The following is a 19,673-nucleotide window of genomic DNA, read 5'->3' on the forward strand; positions in this document are numbered from 1 at the left end:
CTCTCATTTTTATGATTCTATATCCTCAAAAACATCAGAGGGAAGCATTCAAATGGTCTGGAGTAACCCATACTCACAAGGACCAAGATTATGGACAAAAAGCATAGACAACCATGAACTAATTAGATCTAACAAAATGAACATCAAGATGAAAGTTTTATACATTCAGGAGATAGGTGATGAAGTGCAAAGTCTGGATATACAAAGCTTGGAGCTCACACTTGCTTCTCCAATGGACTCCTTCTTCAAGAATGCACACAAAAATCACACCAGTTCTTCCAAAACTCATCATTGGTGCCCAGGGTTTCAAAAGAACGGTATGAGGTGATGCATGTTGGTAATGAGAAGGGTTCCAAGAAGTTAGAGCCCTTAAATAGGGCCCAAAACCTTATGTTTAGAGTTTTGGTCAACAACGGCTACACCATATGTAGCAAAACCTACGCCATGCGTAGATCAATAAAAATGTGTTACTCATTCAGCATCTACGCCCTGCGTAGGGCAAAACCCTCAACTTCCAATTCAACTTCAAACAATCATAACTTCTTCGTTTCGACTTCGTTTTTGGTGTTTTTTATATGCATGGAAAAGTATTGAAGACCCCTACAATTCTAACACATGTCAAACTAAAACCATATTCCATGTAAGACGCCCGCCATATAACTTTTCCCATTTTACCTTTTGGTTCCAGCACACGAATCAAGAGCTTAGATCGAATGACCAATATTATCATCCTTCAATAAGATCTAAGCTTTACTTCCTCAAAGCCTAAAGCCATTTTTTTGATTGATTTACGACCCATAAACCCTAGATTAAGAAACATCCGAAACATGGTGTTACAAAAGACATGCTAAACCCTATTTAGGTTTGGAATTAGGTCTCAAAGTCTAAAGAAAAAGTAAAATAGACTCTTGTATCTAACTCGAGATACAAACCTCAACCCTATGATGTAGGAAAATTACGATTTTCAACCCACAACATGTTTTCTATTGCATTCCTTTTTATGGGTTTAAATGAGAGGCTTAAGCCATTAAGTCTTAAATAATTTCATTTTTTTTTTGGTAGTTTTATTTCCAAGCCAAAAGAAACACAAAATGTAGTAAAAGAAACTTGAATTTTATCAAATTTAAAGTTTTCAACTATCCAAACACACTTATGAAAAGGTGGAAATTTTCATTAGATCCTCGTTGGCTAACCAATAACCAACATCTTTTTGCAACTGTCCTGTTTATACGCAATTACGTCCTTTACCACCACTTTAACTACTCAGTACTCACGTATACTCCAAAACCCTAAATCCTGGCTGCTCTTTCTAACACGCACATAATACCGATAGTGTAATCAGTTTCTCGCCAATCGCCGATGGCTTCTCTTGCGTTTTCTTCAGCGAATCTCGCAGCTACGAACAAATTTAGCTCTGCAATCCCTGCTAGAAACGGCTTAATTGTGAGTTTTTACTGTCTCTTCAGTTTACTTTTGGTAAACACTTCAAAGTTTGGTTCCGATTCATATCTATGTATAAACACTTCATAATTTGCGTTGACTCTATACAAAGATTCGTTGCGTTCAAGTATTTTCACTGTGCAGATTGCTTTTGGCGTTTAAGTGTACGGTGGATGTTTATTTTTGTTTGTTTATCAGTAGCTTTTAAAAATATCTGTGTATGTTATGTATATATCTGTGCTATATAGAAATGGGATTAATAATCTATTTACAGAAGTTCATTTCTTTCAAATGAAGAAGAAAGGATGAACATCTTCAATTAGCTTCTAGACATTACACGATCACCTGAAAATCTGTGCATCTATGATATGTGTGTATTTTTATATCTGTGTTTCTATATATATGGACACACAGAAGAATTTTATGTCTGTGTTTCTATATATATGGACACACAGAAGAATTCTAGTTCCCATCTGTTGATTCACTTAAAGAAATGTTATCTGATTCAAAATAGTCCTGTATAGATAGGAGATAATAAATCATGAAGAATGGAACTATTAGATTTTTTCATGAGCAATGAACTCATCACTGTAACATACAAATAGTAGCATGCGTGTTAACTAATGATTGCACAATGTTATATGGATGCATAAGTTATTGTGTATGTGATAGACAAATATGTAACCATACATAACTCTAGTGTCATGGAAGCAGAGTTGCAGGGTCAATTTTAAAGAAAACGGGAGGTTGAATACACAAATCCTCACCAATGAGCAAGAAACAATGCCTAATTTCTTGAATTTGAATCAATTCGAGAGAATTCCAACAAAAAAAGATGACAACAGACTTCGGATCTTTTCAGGCACTGCCAATCCTTTATTATCTGAGGTACAATTTGGTCATTGTCCCAATGTATATGTTGCCTATTATGTAATGTTGATTGAGTTTTGTTGTATTTGATAGGAAGTTGCATGTTACATGGGTTTGGATCTTGGAAAGATTGATATAAAACGTTTTGCTGATGGAGAGATATATGTTCAGTTACGTGAGAGTGTTAGAGGGTGTGATGTGTATCTTGTGCAACCAACATGTCCTCCTGCAAATGAGAATCTTATGGAGCTTTTGATTATGATAGATGCATGTCGCAGAGCATCTGCAAAAACTATCACTGCAGTTATTCCATACTTTGGATATGCAAGAGCTGATCGAAAGGTAACTTTGCATTATGAATTCAAGTGTAAATTTAAAGGATATATATATATATATATATATATATATATCATTTAACTATAAGTTTAACATATATCTGCAATTGATGGATCAGACTCAAGGACGTGAATCCATTGCAGCTAAACTTGTTGCAAATCTGATAACAGAAGCAGGAGCAGATCGAGTTCTTGCTTGTGATCTTCACTCTGGGCAATCAATGGGCTATTTTGACATTCCAGTTGATCATGTACATGGTCAGGTAATCAGACTACTTTTCTAATTCTTTATTTTTTTTTACAATGAAACTACATTTTGAGATTTTTTTTTTTGGGATAAGCAGCCTGTGATACTTGATTACCTTGCAAGCAAGACAATTAAAACTGATGATTTAGTAGTGGTGTCACCTGATGTTGGTGGAGTTGCTAGAGCAAGAGCTTTTGCCAAAAAATTATCAGATGCACCTTTGGCCATTGTTGATAAGCGGCGTCATGGCCACAATGTGGCAGAAGTAATTTTTTTTTATTGCTTCTCAAATTACAAAATTGACCTTGAATAAAAAAACCTCATGTTTTGTTGCCAAACATCATATAATGTAAAATGTAAATGTTCCATTCCATGGAGATTTTGGTTATCATTCCTTCCAAGTTTGGAAGGGAACTGGATTTTAATTTCATCCCTAATTTGTTAAAAAGACGAAAATACCCATTATATAAAAGTTGTATCTATGGGCTTGCAGGTAATGAATTTGATTGGTGATGTAAAGGGTAAAGTAGCAGTTATGGTGGATGACATGATCGACACTGCTGGTATGGAGTGGAGATGGATTATTTTATTAAAAGACTAAAATACCCTCCTTATATATATTGATAGATTCCATTCCTTCCAAAAAAAAAAAACAAATGCTCTAATTTAGGCTGTGTTTGGCGCGCCACAGCTAGCTGATAAGCTAGCTTATTTTTCGAGCTTTTTTATGTTGTCGTGTTTGGTAAGCCAAAAAGTAGCTTTTAAGCTAGCTTTTTGAAAAGCTACTTAGACTAGCTTTTTTAAAATTTTCCAAATACACCCCTTAATTAATTATAGAAACACATACTCCTACATGTCCTTTTATGTAATTTTATATATTTCATCTAGTTTTTCAGCTAGTTTTACCAAACGTTATTTTTTATCAGCTAGCTTTTCAGCTATCAGATAGTTTTTTATTTAACAGCTAGCTTTTCAGCTAACAGCTAGCTTTTCAGCTAGTACGCCAAACATAGCCTTAGTGTTATTGAAACTTTATATATTTAGTTTAAAAATTATTTGTGGATTTTATTTATTTATAGGTACTATATCGAAAGGTGCAGCCTTATTGCATCATGAAGGGGCAAGAGAAGTTTATGCATGCTGCACACATGCTGTTTTTAGGTCCATCACTTTTCATAATTTGTGTCATGAATTTTTTTTTTCTTTTTTTCATTTTTGAGGTTTAATATTTTATTATTAAATTGTTGATATGCAGTCCACCAGCGATTGAAAGGTTGTCAAGTGGGCTTTTTCAAGAAGTGATTATCACAAATACTGTTCCAGTTTCAGAAAAGAATTATTTTCCACAGCTCACTGTTTTATCTGTAGCAAACTTACTTGGTGAAAGCATATGGCGTGTGCATGATGACTACTCTGTAAGACCCTTTTTTATTTACTTTTTTTTTTCTTGCATATAACCCTAAAAAACACCTGAATTGTCTAAACATTTTTTTTCAAAAAGAAAAACAATTTGACAAAATTTGGGAGTATTACTAATTTGTTTATATTGTATGTTTTGTGTACAGGGAGGCTATGAACACTTCTCTGGCCTCGGAATTGACTAAGTTACCCTCAACTCCCATCCCTTGTACAAATCTAATCCATTTTGCAGATTCAAACTTCCATGTTGTAATTATAAATGAGATTTTTAACCCTAAGTACCTTGTTATTCTATGACATTAGTGCTTTTTATAAGTATTATATTTGATTTAAATATATAAAGTGATGTAATTTACCATCATTACTTGGTTTTCGTTTCAAACCAACCATTTTGTATGTGAATTTGGACTAATTGTAGAAATATAAATACTAATAGGAACATTCCACTTGATTCTTTTTATGTCTATAATTACTCGTTCTCTTAAAGCGTGACTCCATTTTTTTTTTTCTGATATTTGTAAGATACTATATGCCATGTTTTTGACAAAACTTCAAATATAAATAATCCAACATATCAATTACTTGATATATAAGTTGTGAAAATAGTGTAGTTTGCAACATATCAAGAACTATGTACCTGATTTACAGTCTCCCTTAACACTCCTATATATATTGGGTACTCTTTGTGGAACTTGTATATTTATCTAACATATTGTCAACCAAAATGTTGAAACACATAGATACTTAAACATTGAATCTAGTTTTGTACCAAATTCGACTACCTTCAATAATTTATAAAGAATTGTCGATACATTTTACTCGATCTTTTCGGACTCATCAAACATTCTCCTTGCATTTTTTAAGGCAAATCTAGGGTTGATACAGCTGATCTACAACATGAAGAATTCCAAGGGTACATTTGTCCATTTCAATTTATTTGATAAGAATACTCTCGGCTCGAATGAACTACATATAGAAACATATCTTCAATCAAATTAGCTCACAAAAGTGTCGAAATTTGACCTCATTGAGTACTCCTTAATGAGTCTTGAGAAGAATGAGTTTTCTCTTTCTAATAGCTTTGATGGCGTGTCATACTCCGCTATTTTTCCTGTTTCAAGGCCATATTTAAGTAGTTAAGTTAAGTTTCCATTTGTTTAAGAGATTCAAACTTTTGACTTTTGAAATCCAAAATCCAAAAACAATTGCTTCACAAATTTTTATCAAAATCGTAACAAGTCAAGAAACATTCATTTCCAATTTAAAGTTTACAAGTAGTCTCAATGACTTTGAAAGTCAACGTTTATTTTTTATAAACTTTGAAATCAAAATGTAACCCTACTTGTATACTATTTTTATAAACTTTAATTTTTCCCATTTCTTTCCTTGAAAAACGTGAAACATTAATTCATGTCGAATTAAAATCTTTGACTTTAAAAAGTCAAAGTTTATGAGAAAGGAGTATGTGATGATGCTTACCATCACTAAGAACCAAAACCAGATCGCTATCTATGACAGTATGGATTCTGTGGGCTATTGTGACAATTGTTCGATCCTTAAATTCATGGGTAATAATCTGCTGTAAAATTCCATCAGTAGCCGAATCAATGGATGCTGTTGCTTCATCAAGAACAAGAATACTGCTTTTCTTCAGTAATGCTCTACCAAGACAAAACAATTGCCTTTGCCCAACACTCCAGTTTTCTCCCCCCTCAACCACTACAAAATCCAATTACTTTTTTTTTTTTTTAATTTCTAAATGCAAGAAATCGCAAACATAATTTCATGTATCTGTTTATTTTATGTAAAATCCAAAATAATATCTCACCTGGAGATTCAAGTTTCTCTTCTTTCCCACGAACTATATCGCCAAGTTGACATTTATCCAAAGCCTGAAATGAAATAACAAATTTTCGGACCTTAATTAGGGTTACATGAAAATGACTATTATACCCTTTCATAACAATTACCTCCCAAATTTCCACATCGGGATACTGGTCTAGGGGGTCGAGGTTTCCTCTAACTGTTCCTTCAAACATGGTGGGATCTTGAGGAATAATGCTAAGTCTTGATCTCAAGTCATGAAGGCCTATCTTGCATATATCTACACCATCTATCGTGATAAAACCTTCTGTAGGCTCTATAACTCTAAAAATTGCTTGTATAAGAGTTGACTTTCCACTTCCTGTTCTTCCAACAACTCCAACTTTCTTCTTTCCTGGAAATGTGCAGGTAATGTTTTTCAAGACAGAAGGGAGATGATCTGCGTATCGAATCTGCATAAAAAAAATGACACAATTTCGGTTTTCTTTTAGTTTATCTTGATTTCGAATTTGCAGAATTGAAGAAGCTTAATTATTTATACCTGCAAATTCGTGAAAGAAATTGTTCCGTTTTGTGGCCATTGGCTTGAGGGTCGAGAATCCTCAATCACAAGAGGCGCTTCACTGGTAAGATTTGAATATTGCAACACTCTTTCCACTGAGATCATTTTGTTTTCTGCATTGCATATATTCCATATAACAGAAGCTTGCTGAACATTTAGATTGATCCCATAAGTCACTGCTAATCCTGCAATACCTGCCATGAGAAAAAACACACATTCGATTCAACTTTCGTAATTTTGTTTACTTGAGATTTAATTTGTAGAGTATGGGTGTAATTTGGGGGTGGAACTTTCCCAAAATGTGTCAACAGGGGTTTTGGTGACGCTAGTAACGGATTATTCTGTAATACTGAAATTATGAACTCACTTGGATTAATGATTCCATCAGGAAGAGTAACAAGGAGAATAAGTGAGAACGCAAAGACGAAATTTGATAACTGGTTCAATCTGAAACAAAGCCACTCGATTGCTGCCACATTATGAAACCATGGTCTCGAGTGGTTATCAATCAAATAAAGATTTTTCTCAATAAACCGATCTTGTTGATGGAAAGCACGGATTGTTGCTGCACCAGTGAGAGACTCTGCAAAATGATGAAGAATTGGGGCTCTTTCTATGCCTGCTAATCGTGCTAATTCTCTTGCAGTTGGTATGTAATATCGCTGAAATTAATCATGAAAACATCGATTTGTAAAAAAAAAAAGTGTTAGACTTTTGATTTTGGAAACACGCGAACTTTTAATGTAGATTCTTACCTGATACCATATGCAGACACCTGTCACGGGAATAAGAATGGCGAACACTTGCCATGCAACCTGTGACATGACTGCCATTGTTCCCAGAAGCTGAATTGTTGAAAACGCACACCATCCTATTCGATTTGCCATTTCTAAATCTAACACACTTTGATCCGTGGATGCCTGCATATTTAATTTAGTTTAACACGAAAAACTTGAAACCCTAAAAAATCTTTAATTTAAATTTACTCACTCGATTCAAGATTCTGCCAGTTGGGGTGGAGTCGAAGAAGGACAAAGGCGCACGTAAAACGCTATGTAGCATCTTGTTGAAAAGCTTTTCAGAAGTGGAAAGTCCCGCTATAGCAACAAGTGAGGCTCGAAGAAGTACACAGAAAGCACTTCCCACTGCTAAAAGTGTATAAACAAGTAAAATGAATCCCATTCCATTGATTATCTCATCACTTGAATCAGTCGGACATGCCCATGCCATCCAGTAATTACTAGCAATCTGTAGAGTCTGAAAGGAAGACTGAGCTAAAAGTATGATCGGAACTAAAACACCACCTTTTACTAAAGTCAAATAAGACCAGTAAACTTCTTTCCCGATGCTTCCTTTTTCTCTTTCTTCTTCATGAATCAGTTTCCCTTCCTTTTTTGACATTTCTACACATAAACTATGGTCTGAATCTTGCCGAGTTTGTGCGAGTTCTGTGATTAAAGTTGGTTCTTCATCGGTTTGTGTTTGCTCGGATTCTCGACTTGAGTTTTCAACTGCTAGGACTGATTCTAGAGCGTGGTTATGAGCTCCAACTAGAACTTCGAATCCTATGTTTTGTTTTAAAAGTTCTTTGAAAGTTCCAACTTGAGCAATTCTTCCATTTTGCATAACCTGTTTTTGAATTTGTCATGAAATTGAAGATAATATTAAAAAAAATAAAAATTGGCTTACCAGAATGAGATCTGCGGCTGGAAGAAACTCGACTTGGTGTGTAACATAGAGCACAGTCTTTTCCTTGAGCATTCCAAGAAGGCATTTCTATAATAACAAAAATAATGAATCAACAGATTTAGCGACAGAGTAAAATCGTCAAGAAAAATTGTTCATATTGAAGACATAATTAACGAGACTTGATTAAAAAAAGGTTAGCGACACATGAAAAACTATGGAACATGGCAAAAAGATGATAAAATCATAAAATGCCTAGCTTGCACTTTTATTTTGTTACGTAGCAAACAAATAATCATTGTGGTTCTATATATTCTGAATCATAAACATTAAAGAATTGAAAATCTAAAAGATTTTTCAAACCTGAAAGAGTTCAGTTCCTGTATGTGCATCAACGGCGCTAAACGGATCGTCAAGCAGATAAATATCAGCATCATCATACACAGCACGAGCAATCTGAATCCTTTGCTTTTGACCTCCGCTCATGTTTATCCCTCTTTCCCCAATCTCCGTCAAATCTCCGGTGGAAAAAAGCTCAAAATCTTTAGTCAAAGCACATGCTTTAACAGTCTTCTCATATCTCGTTCTATCGTAATCATTCCCAAACAAAATATTCTCTCGAACATTCCCCGTTAAAATCCATGCAGATTGAGGAACGTAAGCTTTAGTACCACTTATCTTCACAGTTCCCGATAACTTTGGCATCTCACCGAGTATGCATGACAGGAGGCTAGATTTTCCGGCGCCGACAGTTCCACATATCGCCACCTTCATTCCTCGTTTGACGTGAAGCTGAATTTGATCAAGATTTGCAGTTCTTGAATCGGGATCCCAGCTGAATCTTCCGTTTTCGATTTGGACGTCAAATTCTGTGAGATTTCTTGGAACAAACTCGACTGTATTGGGTTCAATCTCTTCTTCCCGGAGATAAGAAGCCACCCGATCTGCAGATACTTTCCCTTGTGCGATTACGTTTAGAAGATCGGGAAGATTAAAGATCGGATCTTGTAACATTCTGAATGTAGCTAATGCAGATAGAACTCGGCCGGACGTGAGAGGGATACCCATTAAAACACAACCTCCAAAAGTCATCACCGATATGAAAATTGGCGCACCCCAGAAGACAAAAGCTGCAAGAGCATTCAGTTTCATTGATCTCCATAACCAATCGTATTCGACTTTCCTGAAACTTTCGAGTTTTTGAAGATAATGGGTGTCCCATGCTTGAAGTTTTAGCGTCTTTATGTTACGTAAAACCTCTGAAGTCGACTTCATTCTCGCATCTTTTGACTCCATGATCTTCGACTGATACCTTTTCTGAACTCGAGTTAAAGGTATGTTCCCGGACATTAACACTATCGTTGCTGCTAATCCGATAAATGCTCCGTTTCCAAGATTTATATGAAGGACAAACATCGCTAACGTGATTTGAATCGGCAACATGAAGAGTGTGTTAATGTACCACATGAAATCTGTTATTCGTTGAATGTCAACGCTCATGATGTTGATGATCTCGCCACTTGTGTGGCTTTGACATGATCGGCTCGATAACACAAGCCCTTTTTTGTAAATGTGAGAGATCAAAGCAGCCCTGAGTCGGAGTCCGAGTTGACGAGCACCAAAGATCCATTGTCGTTGTGTTAGTGTCTCAATAAATTTCGCACCCAAGAACCCTAACACGATAAGGTATCCGCTGGTTAAACTTCTGGTTTTCTTTTCGTTTAGAAAATTCACGAAATCACTGATGAGATATGGCCCAACATACGATGCAGCAGCACTTGTAATAGCGAAAAGGGCATTGATTGCTACTTTCTTTCTTGTAAAACGATAAATCGCTTTGTAAATTGATGGGTTTTGTGCTAAGCATTTGTCGAAGGATTCAGAGGTAAAACTACCGGAATCTATGAAATCGACATCCGGGACTTCATCTTGGTCGAGTGGTTTCTTGTTTCCGGCAACAAACAAAGGGTTGATCCAAGAAAATGTAACAAGTTGAAAGATCGAAGCTTTTCCATATGGGCATTCTCTTTTTTCTTGTTTTGTATCGTTGTTTTCATTTAGTAATGGCTCAGTGATGCTACTTGGGTTAGCTACAGTTATGCCCGTTTTCCCTCTAATCGCAAGAAACAACAAACAAGTAGACGATAGAACACTGATTAAATCAATGTATTCGAGTAATCCCGGGTTAATATGATTCAAAACTAGAAAATGAACATCAAGAGTTATCCGTGAAGCCGTTAACAAGAAAGTACATAGCCACCAGACTCTTAGAATCCATGGGAAATTAACATGTTTATGTTTTGGGACGACATATAACGCGATCAATGTCATGACCCATGAAACAATTTGCATGATTTCGGAGGATAGAATAGGGATTCCATATTTGCAATGTGCTTTGCTTCTAGTTTTGAAGGTTATTGGGATCATAATATGTGTTGCAAGTAAGAGTATGGAACATGCTAGACTTAGTTTGTATGAGAGGCCGATTTTGATGTTGGTTGGGTTCGGTTCGCGGGTCTTGGCTTTCGGTTCGTGGGTGCACCGTGATGGCTCGATGAGTCTCTTTAAAAGACCGATTAACAAGACCGCAAGGAACCCAAGTTGGAGAATAATACTTGAAGTTTCCCACAAACATGGTGAGCCTGGCTGCAGCCATGGTTCCCAAAATTCAGATAGCTTCAAACCTGTGTGTTATGTAACAAAAAATCATTCAACTATTTTGGTCAACTTTTGAAATTTTAACTTTGAATTTGGTATGAATTTCTTGGTGTTACAATAAGTGATAGGTGACAAGATTATATGGCATAACAAGTTTATGTATAGACGAAGGTTTTGGTGTAATTTGTTGATGAAATGATAATTATTTGTTGTTTTAGTAAACATAAGGTTTATATGTCAAAGTTGACATTTTGTTGTGCCTATGAGTATGACGATTTAAGCTTTCTTTATAGTCAATCCAGTTATTTTTGAAATTTATAAATCAAACGATTTTGCCATACGTTTTATATAATTTACGTTAGGACATACACTTATTTACTCTAGATGAGAAAAAATATGTATCACTTTTTAGAATATTTCAAGGGAGGAAAAAACTAGTTGGTGTAATTTAATTGGTAATTAGACAATGTAATGTAAAATTGTTTGGATAAAATTAGTTTTTTAGCTTTTAAAATTGTAAATTTATATAAAACTAAAAGCTAAAAGGTCAAAAGCACTTAAAAACTACTTGAAATTTTTTTTTAAATTAAATTTTTTTTGTTTAAAATAAAATTTAAAAACCATGCAAGACAAAAATATATTTTCTTTTTCAGTAGTTTTAAAGCTAACAGCACAAAATCTCCAAGGCAACACACCATAAATATTTTGACCCTTTCGCACTAGCATCTAGTTTGACCCTGTTGACTCCAAATGAAACAGCAATGGCCATTTATTCGAGTCAATTTTTACTCATTACTTGTGAAAATGGTCGATTTGGGTTATATTTATTCTAAGTGGTCTAAAAAATATAAATAAATGAGGCAAAAAGAAAACAAGTGAAATGCCATCTAAAGCGAATTAAAACACTAACATTTTAATTATATACAATATTAAAAATTGACAAAAAAATCTTTGACAAAAAGGCTTAGCACCCGATTGAGTCAGTACCCAACACCTCTCCACTATCCTTTTTGCCACCTCTATCTTCCACTCATAAGGAAAACCGCAGTCGACTTTCCTTTCTAATCACCGAGCACAATCACATCCACTTTTTAAAATATTAAAAGACATTCTAAAAATATAAAAAAATTGTAAAATCTATCTTGATGTATCAATGTTGTTCCGATATTCCAAAATGAAATGCATAGGTTTCCACAAACAATTAACATAGTATATATCAAGAACTATGTTATTTATCCTTGAAAAACCAGTCATCTCTAAGTCAAATTCAAGACTTTTAATATAAATAAATGAGCCCAAGTTAAAGATATGTTCATCGATAATCTTAAAATTACCATGGAGCTGTTAAAATATAGAACTAACCTTTTATGACCTCCATAGCTTTAGAAAGCATTCAAACCACAGTTTACCTCCACACCTTGAACAGTTCTTCACTTGTACAGACAAATATTTCATGTATCAACTTGGAGAGAGCTTGTCAACTATATCACATTTATATATAAAACAAAAAAAATTCATCAATCAATCAGTTTTTGATGGTATCTGATTTCATTGTGTGGATGATAATAATTCAAGTGTCACGGACTTCAAATCTCCTTTTTCCTCCTATATATGTCTTCCCAAAAGAAATTACAAAGAAAGGACCAAAGATGTACGTTAGAGGTAATATCAAGAAAAATGAACATCAACACTGCACTTTTCTTAATAAAAAAAAACATAGTTACGTATAGTTTACAAAAACCTCATAAGTTCATCTTGAATATGAGCATAGTTTTGAGTTATTTTACACAAACACCGTTACGTTGTCTGTATTAATTAGTAGGATTCTAATTAACAACACCAACCTGATATGTTGGTGGAGATGAACATGTCTTCAGAAAGCATCCGACTGTTCTTCACCGGAATGAATGAATGGTCTGCTTCTTCTGATATCGACTTGGAGAGAGGTTCTAAACTATATAACACTTTTGTGATTGATGTTATATATATATAAGAAAGTACGTACGGAGATAGTCATCTACCATTAAGGCTGTGTTCTCATGATTTAAAAACTGGGTGAATGGAATATTTTCAGAAAAAAAGCCGAACATATATATATATATATATATATATATATATATATATATATATATATATATATATATATATATAAAGTTAAAAGTATTATTTTTTGGATTTTGTATTAAGCCTGTTAGATAGGGTCTGAATTTTTAAGAAGTAGGAGATTTTTAAGAAGTCGGAGAGTCCAGTGGAGAAAGTCTTGTCATCGTAGAAAGAGAAAAGGTAAAATAGTTTGCTAAAAAATTAAGGTATTTCCAAAACTGTTCAGAACTCTTTCTATTAAAAATTAAAAGGACACTGAATAATTAAGAGACAAAAATTAAAAAGATATCAAACAATTTGACTTCGAAAAATTAAAAGTTTGGCTTTTAATTGAAAATTAAAAGGTTACCAAAAGTCCCACTAAACAATGTGCTTGTATTTAACTTTTTATTTATTTTTTTTATTATAATATTGTATTTTATGGGTATATGACTTAACATGTTTTTTTCTAAAGATTTTAGGGATTTTAGTTTTTAGCTTTTAATTTTTATATTATTTTATATATCTTAAAAGATTAAATCTATATTTTTTCTAAACTTTTTTACACAAATGAAACATAGTTTCCACTTTTAAGGTGGCATTTGGTTTGCAGAATGTTTTTGAAGGAATTGAAATTTATTAAAGGAATTGGAATATATCAGGAATTGCAATCAAATTCCATATTCTGTTTGGTTGGCAGGAATGAAATTTGAATCCAAATCTAATATTATGTTTGGTTAGCAGAAAATGGAACTGAAAAAATATAAAATGACAAAATTGCATTTTTTTGCTTATTTTTACTTTGTTTTATAACTTATATATAAAAATATATTATATAAATTATAAAATTAGTATATAATGGTGATGTTGGCAGTGATATTGACGGTGACAATAGTGGTGATGATGGCGACATAGGTGATGGTGGGTAGTGGCAGAGGTGATGACGGTGGTGGTGGCAGTGATGGTATGGTCGCGGTGGTGAGTGGTGGTGGAGGTGGAAGGTAGTGTGGTGGTAGAGGTCATGACGGTGGTGGAGGTGGCGAGTGATGGTGACGGTGATGGTGGTTGGTGGTTGTGGCGGTGGTGGGTGGTGGTAGAGGTGGTGTGTAGCGGGTGGTAACGGCGGTGATGTGTGGTGGTGGTGGTTGTGGCGGTGGTGGTGATAGAGGTGGTGGGTAGCGATGACAGTGGTCGGTGGTAGTGGATGTGATGGTGCTAGTGGGTGGAGGGTAGTGGTAGCGGAGGTACCGATGGTGGTGATGGTGGGTGGCGGTGTAGGTGGTGGTGGAGGTGGTGGTTGCGACAAAGGGGTTTCATATGTAGTGTTAAAAGTAAAATGGGTAATATGGTAACATTCAACATTCTCACTTGAAATGAATTTTAATTCCTTACGTTTTTGGATGGAATTTATTTTCCCTCGTTGGAAGAAAAATTTGACTCATTTAGGAATCCAATTCATTTTGAAAGCTTGAACCAAACAAAGGAAAATGATGAAATTAGATTCCAATTCCTTCTAATTCCCATGGATTCCAGCTAGAACTGTCAATGGGTCGACCTGGGTTGGGTTCAGGTTCAACCCATTTATTAATTGGGTTGAAGTGTCAATGGGTCGACCTGGGTTGGGTTCAGGTCCAACCCAACCTGTTTATTTAAATTGGTTGATATTTTGCAACCCAACTCAACCTTTTACATAAATTGGTTATCACTGGGTTGACCTGTTTATTTAGTTCCGACTCAACCTACCACATAAATTGGTTAAACCTTGGTTAACCTATTTAAATAAATAAATTAAATAAAGATTACACCACTTAAATTAGTTCCAAACGTAAATAAAGTTTTAAAGTATGACAAAAGCACAATTCTAATGCAAAAATACATATAAATTGTTAAAATAACATTAAAAATGTTTAATTTCAAAGTGATTTTGGAAAATGGCTAGTATTGTTGGTGTTAAGAAAAAAGGATAAGAATTAGGTTTGTAATTTTTTTAAACATAAATAATAAAACAACATTATAATTTATAAATTAATACTTTGATTAATACATGATAATATTCAAATAATTATTAAATTAAATATATATTAAAGTTAAATGAGTTGGCAGGTTAAAAACAGATTGATAATTTTTATCCAACTCAACCTATTTAATTAAATGGGTTAACTCATTTAACTTAAATGAGTTGAAAATCTCGACCCAACCCGCTAAATTTAGGTTGGATTCGAGTTGGATTAGCAGGTTGGATCGATTTTTGTCGGCTCTAATTCCAGCAAACCAAACTTCACATAAGTTATAATTAAATAAAAAGTTAGCCTAACAAGATGCTATAATAAATAAATAGACAAAATTTATATTCTATTTCTTATTTGTAAACACCTTTTTGTTATACTGCAATAATTTATAATAATAAAACCATCTAAAACATATTGTTTTTGAATCAAACTACTTTTCTTACATTTAAGTTTTTAACTATTACATTTTTTTTCTATTTTTTCATATAAATGCTAAACAATTCTACACCTTTTTATCTCATTATTTCTCTCAAAAGTCGATAGTGTTGTCAGTGTACTTTGGCTCAAATGGTAATTGTTGAACTTTTCAAGAATATGCGCAAACTTGATACGTCTCTTAATTATTTATGATATCCTAAAAAGCATTTAACTTCGATAATATCTAACGGCATCCCCATATATAGTAAAGTAAACCTCATGGTTTTAATTCCCCTTTTCCCGATTGGCAAATTACGTTGGTGTGAAGGTTTGAATCATGGAAATAGTCTTCTAATATATGCGAAAAAAAGATTACGTGTGGTAAATCTCATTTAGTGTAATGAACCAGTATCGGCCGAAAAAGAGAAAGTTGAGATGACAATCACATGAAAACAAATACTGTTTTGTTTTTCTAATTACTTTATGATGTTTTTGGGATTATTAAAGTTAAGTTCTAATGTATAAACAAGAAGGTAAATGAAATAGTTTAAACATGTTTTATGTTTGAAATTTGTAATATATTTATTTTTGTATGAGTTATGTTTGTTAAATCTTAGAACATCTAAACGTTTATCTAATTCATATAGAATAAGTTTGGAAAATTGAGTAAACTAACTTTATAAATGAGTTATTTATAGAAAATAATCACTTTTTTAAAGTTTTTGAAAAATGATCACATAGTTCGGAATACTGTATTCCGGAGTAGTTAAGATCGTTCCGGAGTTGGCGGTGGTTGGACGAAGATTTGTCCGGAATTTGACAACCGCACGTTCCGGATTGAAAAAGTGCATTCTGAATCTCTTCTCTGGAATGTCTGACATTTCAGAGTGATAATATTAAGGTATTTCTATTGCCATTGTTGCTGCATTTGGGATACTAAAAATAAGTTTGTATAAGCCGTTTTTAGAATACATGTTTCTAGTGGATGACAATGGATGTAAATTGAAGGATATATGTAGTATATTGTTTTATACTACACATGTTTTGGTATATATTAAAAATTGTTATCAACTTTTCTAGATTAATTACGTTTGTTGCTTCGAAGTCCAGATTATATACTAATAAAATATGTCTATCTTTTCAATGTCCTAGATCAAACATAGTTATGCAGATTTCTTGACGATAGTGATGTTACATATTTTCTTAGTTTTGTTAGTAGTACGCCTCCTAACACAATACATATGTTTGTTGTTAATAATGTTATGGAACGCGACAATGGATCTTCCGGTGCTGGAAATAACCAAATTTGTAATTTATTACTTATGACATTGAATCATGTTCCTTCTTACAATGAGCTTGTAGAAAAGGGACGATGTTAGGTACAAAGGTAAGGTTTTTGCTGATGTCGGTCCAACATTTTATGTTGATAAATATACAATTGATCAGGTAAAACTAACGATATTGGTTGATGATGGTAATATAATTCCACATAGATACCCAGTGGAACAATTTAAGAGTTTCACTAAATTTGTTGGGGATGAGATTGAATCCGAAGAGGATAAAACTGAGCCCCAAAAAGTCTAATAAGAAAAGTTCCCTTATTATTTTTCAGATTTTAAAGAAACAAAAACCATTCATTATGGTATGCCTGAACCCTTACCATTGCCTGAATTATCATATGAAAAACGTAAAGTTTCTATAGCCCACAATCATTCTTCGTATGTGAAGCTCTTTCAACTATTTAAAAGCAAAGAAGAGCTTAATCTTAATTTGGGTTTCACATGTGTTAATGAGGGTTTTCAAATGAGAGTGAGAAAATCTACAAAAGACAAGTGTAAAGCTGTTTGCTTTGTGAAAAATTGTAAATGGCGGTTACAAGCTATAAAAGATAAAGAGACTAAATCATTTCAAGTCAATAAACTATCGAAAACTGACACTTACTCAAACACACAACTCCGTCCTTGTCATCGCCAAACCAACAAAAAAGTGTTGGGTCACTTCTTGAAGGACATATTAGCTGACAGTACATGTAATATGTTGCGGGGAAAACAAATTCAACGAATTGTAAATGACTGTATTAGTGTGCATATTTCCTATTGGCAAGCATGGAGTGCAAAAATATATGCTCTAAATTTGTTAAGAGGGACCCCTGAAGAAAGCTTTCAAAGACTTTCTTTATATTGTTACAATTTAAAGATGAAGAATCAAGGGATCGTTACACTGATAAAGACAGATAACAATAACAAATTTGAATAATTTTTGTCCGCCATCGGTTGCATGGTATTATTTCTTATGTATATTTTTTGTACTTGTTATACATATATTGGATCTAATTACTATTATATTATTGTGTAGATTCGAGCTTTTCAAACATGTTCGTGTCATATTATTATCATTGATGGAGCACACCTAAAAAGAAAATACATGAGAATTTTGTTCCTAATAATAGCCATGGGTGGTAATAACCAAATTCTTCCAATAACATTTGACATTGAAAAAGGAAAGAAAGTGGGGAATCTTGGATATGTTTTTTTTATCCAAGATGAAAGAATGTATTAAGGATATAACCCCTTTGGTTATCATATCTGATAAAGCCAATTCTATTGAAATATTCATCAAGATGCGTTCCCAAAAGCGTATCACGAACTTTGTTGTCGACATTTGTTGATGAATATGCAAGAAAAGATCGGCAAACAAGACATAATCAAATTTTTTCAGGAGGCATGAAAAGCTTACTGAGAGTATGATTTTATAGACAACTTGGGTAGGCTACACCGTGCTTTATCTGATATTTTCGTACATGGATAGACAGAATCGGTGACCATAAACGGGCAAGGGCGTGTTTCCCAGGGGGGTCGTCATAACTTAATGACATCATACAACACCGAGTCCATCAATGTGTTATTAAAAGATGCACGAAAACTACCAATAAAGATGTTGATTTTGAGCAACAATGCATCAATGGTGGGGTCAACAGTGTAATGTTGCAGGTATTTAAATAAATTATAATACCTTCAATTTATTTTACCATATTTTACTTTGCATGAGAATATTTTTCTATTCTTGTATAGCACAAAAGTGAGCTACATGTTAATGTTTATGCTGAGAAAGTTATCGATATGAGGATTAACAAATCATCAAGTTTTTAGGTATACCAGATTGATGAAAGCAGATATGAAGCGACTGACCAAATGAAATATGGTATATTCAACAAACAAAACCATTACTGTACATGTAGGAAATGATAATTTTCTGGTATTCCTATTCTCATGCTATGGCGACTTTCAAGGAGCTGAGATACAAACACCGTCATAAATGTGTCTAACAATACTTAACAGTGGAAATGTATCGACCAACATATAGAGGGGTGGCGTTTCCTGTTCTAGTTCCAACTGAATAAGAACAACCAGATGAAGTCATGGTTGTATTACTAACATTGATAGACAAACGAAAACCAAGACATCCACGAAGCCATGAAGGTCTGATTCATAAAAATGCAATCATTGTTAAAGGATCGACCACACAAGTAGAAATTGTGACGCTCCATATCTAGCAGATTCAACAAAAATTGAACTATCAAGTAGGACTAATCAAGTGTCAAATGTAAGGGTAAGTCTAAAACTAAGTCTAAGATCAAAATTAGTCAAAAAAACAAATAGTCAAGAGTATGATATTATTGATATAAAAAACCCATAGTCATGTTTGTATCAACTTGTAACTTCTAAAATTAAATTAAACATCTTGTTCGGTCAAACATAATTGTTTATATTACAGAAAGAAAACAAAATTCTCCAAAACATACTCAAAAGCACAAATCAAAAAGGTAAATCAATTGTGTTTATCCATGCCCAACTATCAGGCCACTATAAGCAACATGCTCCTGTTGAGCAGGCTGTAAGATCTCGAAGGGGGGATGCTGCATAAAATTCCTTCACATAAATTTATTGATTAAAATTTAAATTAAGACACAATCACTCGACCATAAAAGACTAAGCTTCAACAAGCAACTGCCCGAAGGATCACACCCGGTCTACGGGTACCAAGTTTCATACTGTATGGAGACTTCTCCATAATCCAAATCTATAAAATTAATATGTCAAATAAGTAGAAAACATAATAATGTT

The 19,673-nt window shown here is 33.7% G+C and overlaps 2 protein-coding genes across 2 annotated transcripts; one reads left to right on the plus strand and one right to left on the minus strand.

The window, feature by feature from the left end:
• The first annotated feature begins 1,200 nt into the window (after positions 1-1,200).
• LOC145116638 (ribose-phosphate pyrophosphokinase 1) lies at positions 1,201-4,672 on the plus strand. The gene is made up of 9 exons (XM_079052959.1): positions 1,201-1,443; positions 2,155-2,328; positions 2,404-2,652; positions 2,765-2,908; positions 2,990-3,157; positions 3,386-3,455; positions 3,972-4,053; positions 4,148-4,307; positions 4,458-4,672. Exons 1-9 carry the CDS (start codon positions 1,360-1,362, stop codon positions 4,494-4,496), a joined length of 1,170 nt encoding a protein of 389 aa, XP_078909085.1. The 5' UTR covers positions 1,201-1,359; the 3' UTR covers positions 4,497-4,672.
• A 400-nt stretch (positions 4,673-5,072) lies between these two features.
• On the minus strand, positions 5,073-13,096 carry LOC145115471 (putative ABC transporter C family member 15). Its single transcript, XM_079051763.1, has 12 exons — positions 12,886-13,096; positions 12,404-12,522; positions 8,747-11,067; positions 8,387-8,473; positions 7,688-8,326; positions 7,453-7,617; positions 7,065-7,359; positions 6,677-6,891; positions 6,282-6,587; positions 6,140-6,203; positions 5,791-6,030; positions 5,073-5,422 (listed from the first exon to the last, which is right to left on the minus strand). Exons 2-12 carry the CDS (start codon positions 12,432-12,434, stop codon positions 5,307-5,309), a joined length of 4,479 nt encoding a protein of 1,492 aa, XP_078907889.1. The 5' UTR covers positions 12,435-12,522; positions 12,886-13,096; the 3' UTR covers positions 5,073-5,306.
• Positions 13,097-19,673: the final 6,577 nt, after the last annotated feature.

The sequence above is a fragment of the Lactuca virosa genome, chromosome 5 (genome assembly GCF_052849685.1).
Source record: "Lactuca virosa cultivar CGN04683 chromosome 5, Lactuca_virosa_CGN04683_v6, whole genome shotgun sequence".
Taxonomy (NCBI): domain Eukaryota; kingdom Viridiplantae; phylum Streptophyta; class Magnoliopsida; order Asterales; family Asteraceae; genus Lactuca; species Lactuca virosa.

Excerpts from the sequence above, each read along its gene's own strand:
- LOC145116638 (XM_079052959.1), top strand. The coding sequence starts at position 1,360 with ATGGCTTCTCTTGCGTTTTCTTCAGCGAATCTCGCAGCTACGAACAAA. Across the intron at positions 2,653-2,764 it reads ATGCAAGAGCTGATCGAAAG|ACTCAAGGACGTGAATCCAT; the intron begins GTAACTTTGCAT and ends TTGATGGATCAG. Across the intron at positions 3,158-3,385 it reads ATGGCCACAATGTGGCAGAA|GTAATGAATTTGATTGGTGA; the intron begins GTAATTTTTTTT and ends ATGGGCTTGCAG.
- LOC145115471 (XM_079051763.1), bottom strand. The coding sequence starts at position 12,434 with ATGCTTTCTAAAGCTATGGAGGTCATAAAAG. Across the intron at positions 7,360-7,452 it reads GTGTCTGCATATGGTATCAG|CGATATTACATACCAACTGC; the intron begins GTAAGAATCTAC and ends GATTAATTTCAG. Across the intron at positions 6,204-6,281 it reads CCGATGTGGAAATTTGGGAG|GCTTTGGATAAATGTCAACT; the intron begins GTAATTGTTATG and ends ATTTCATTTCAG.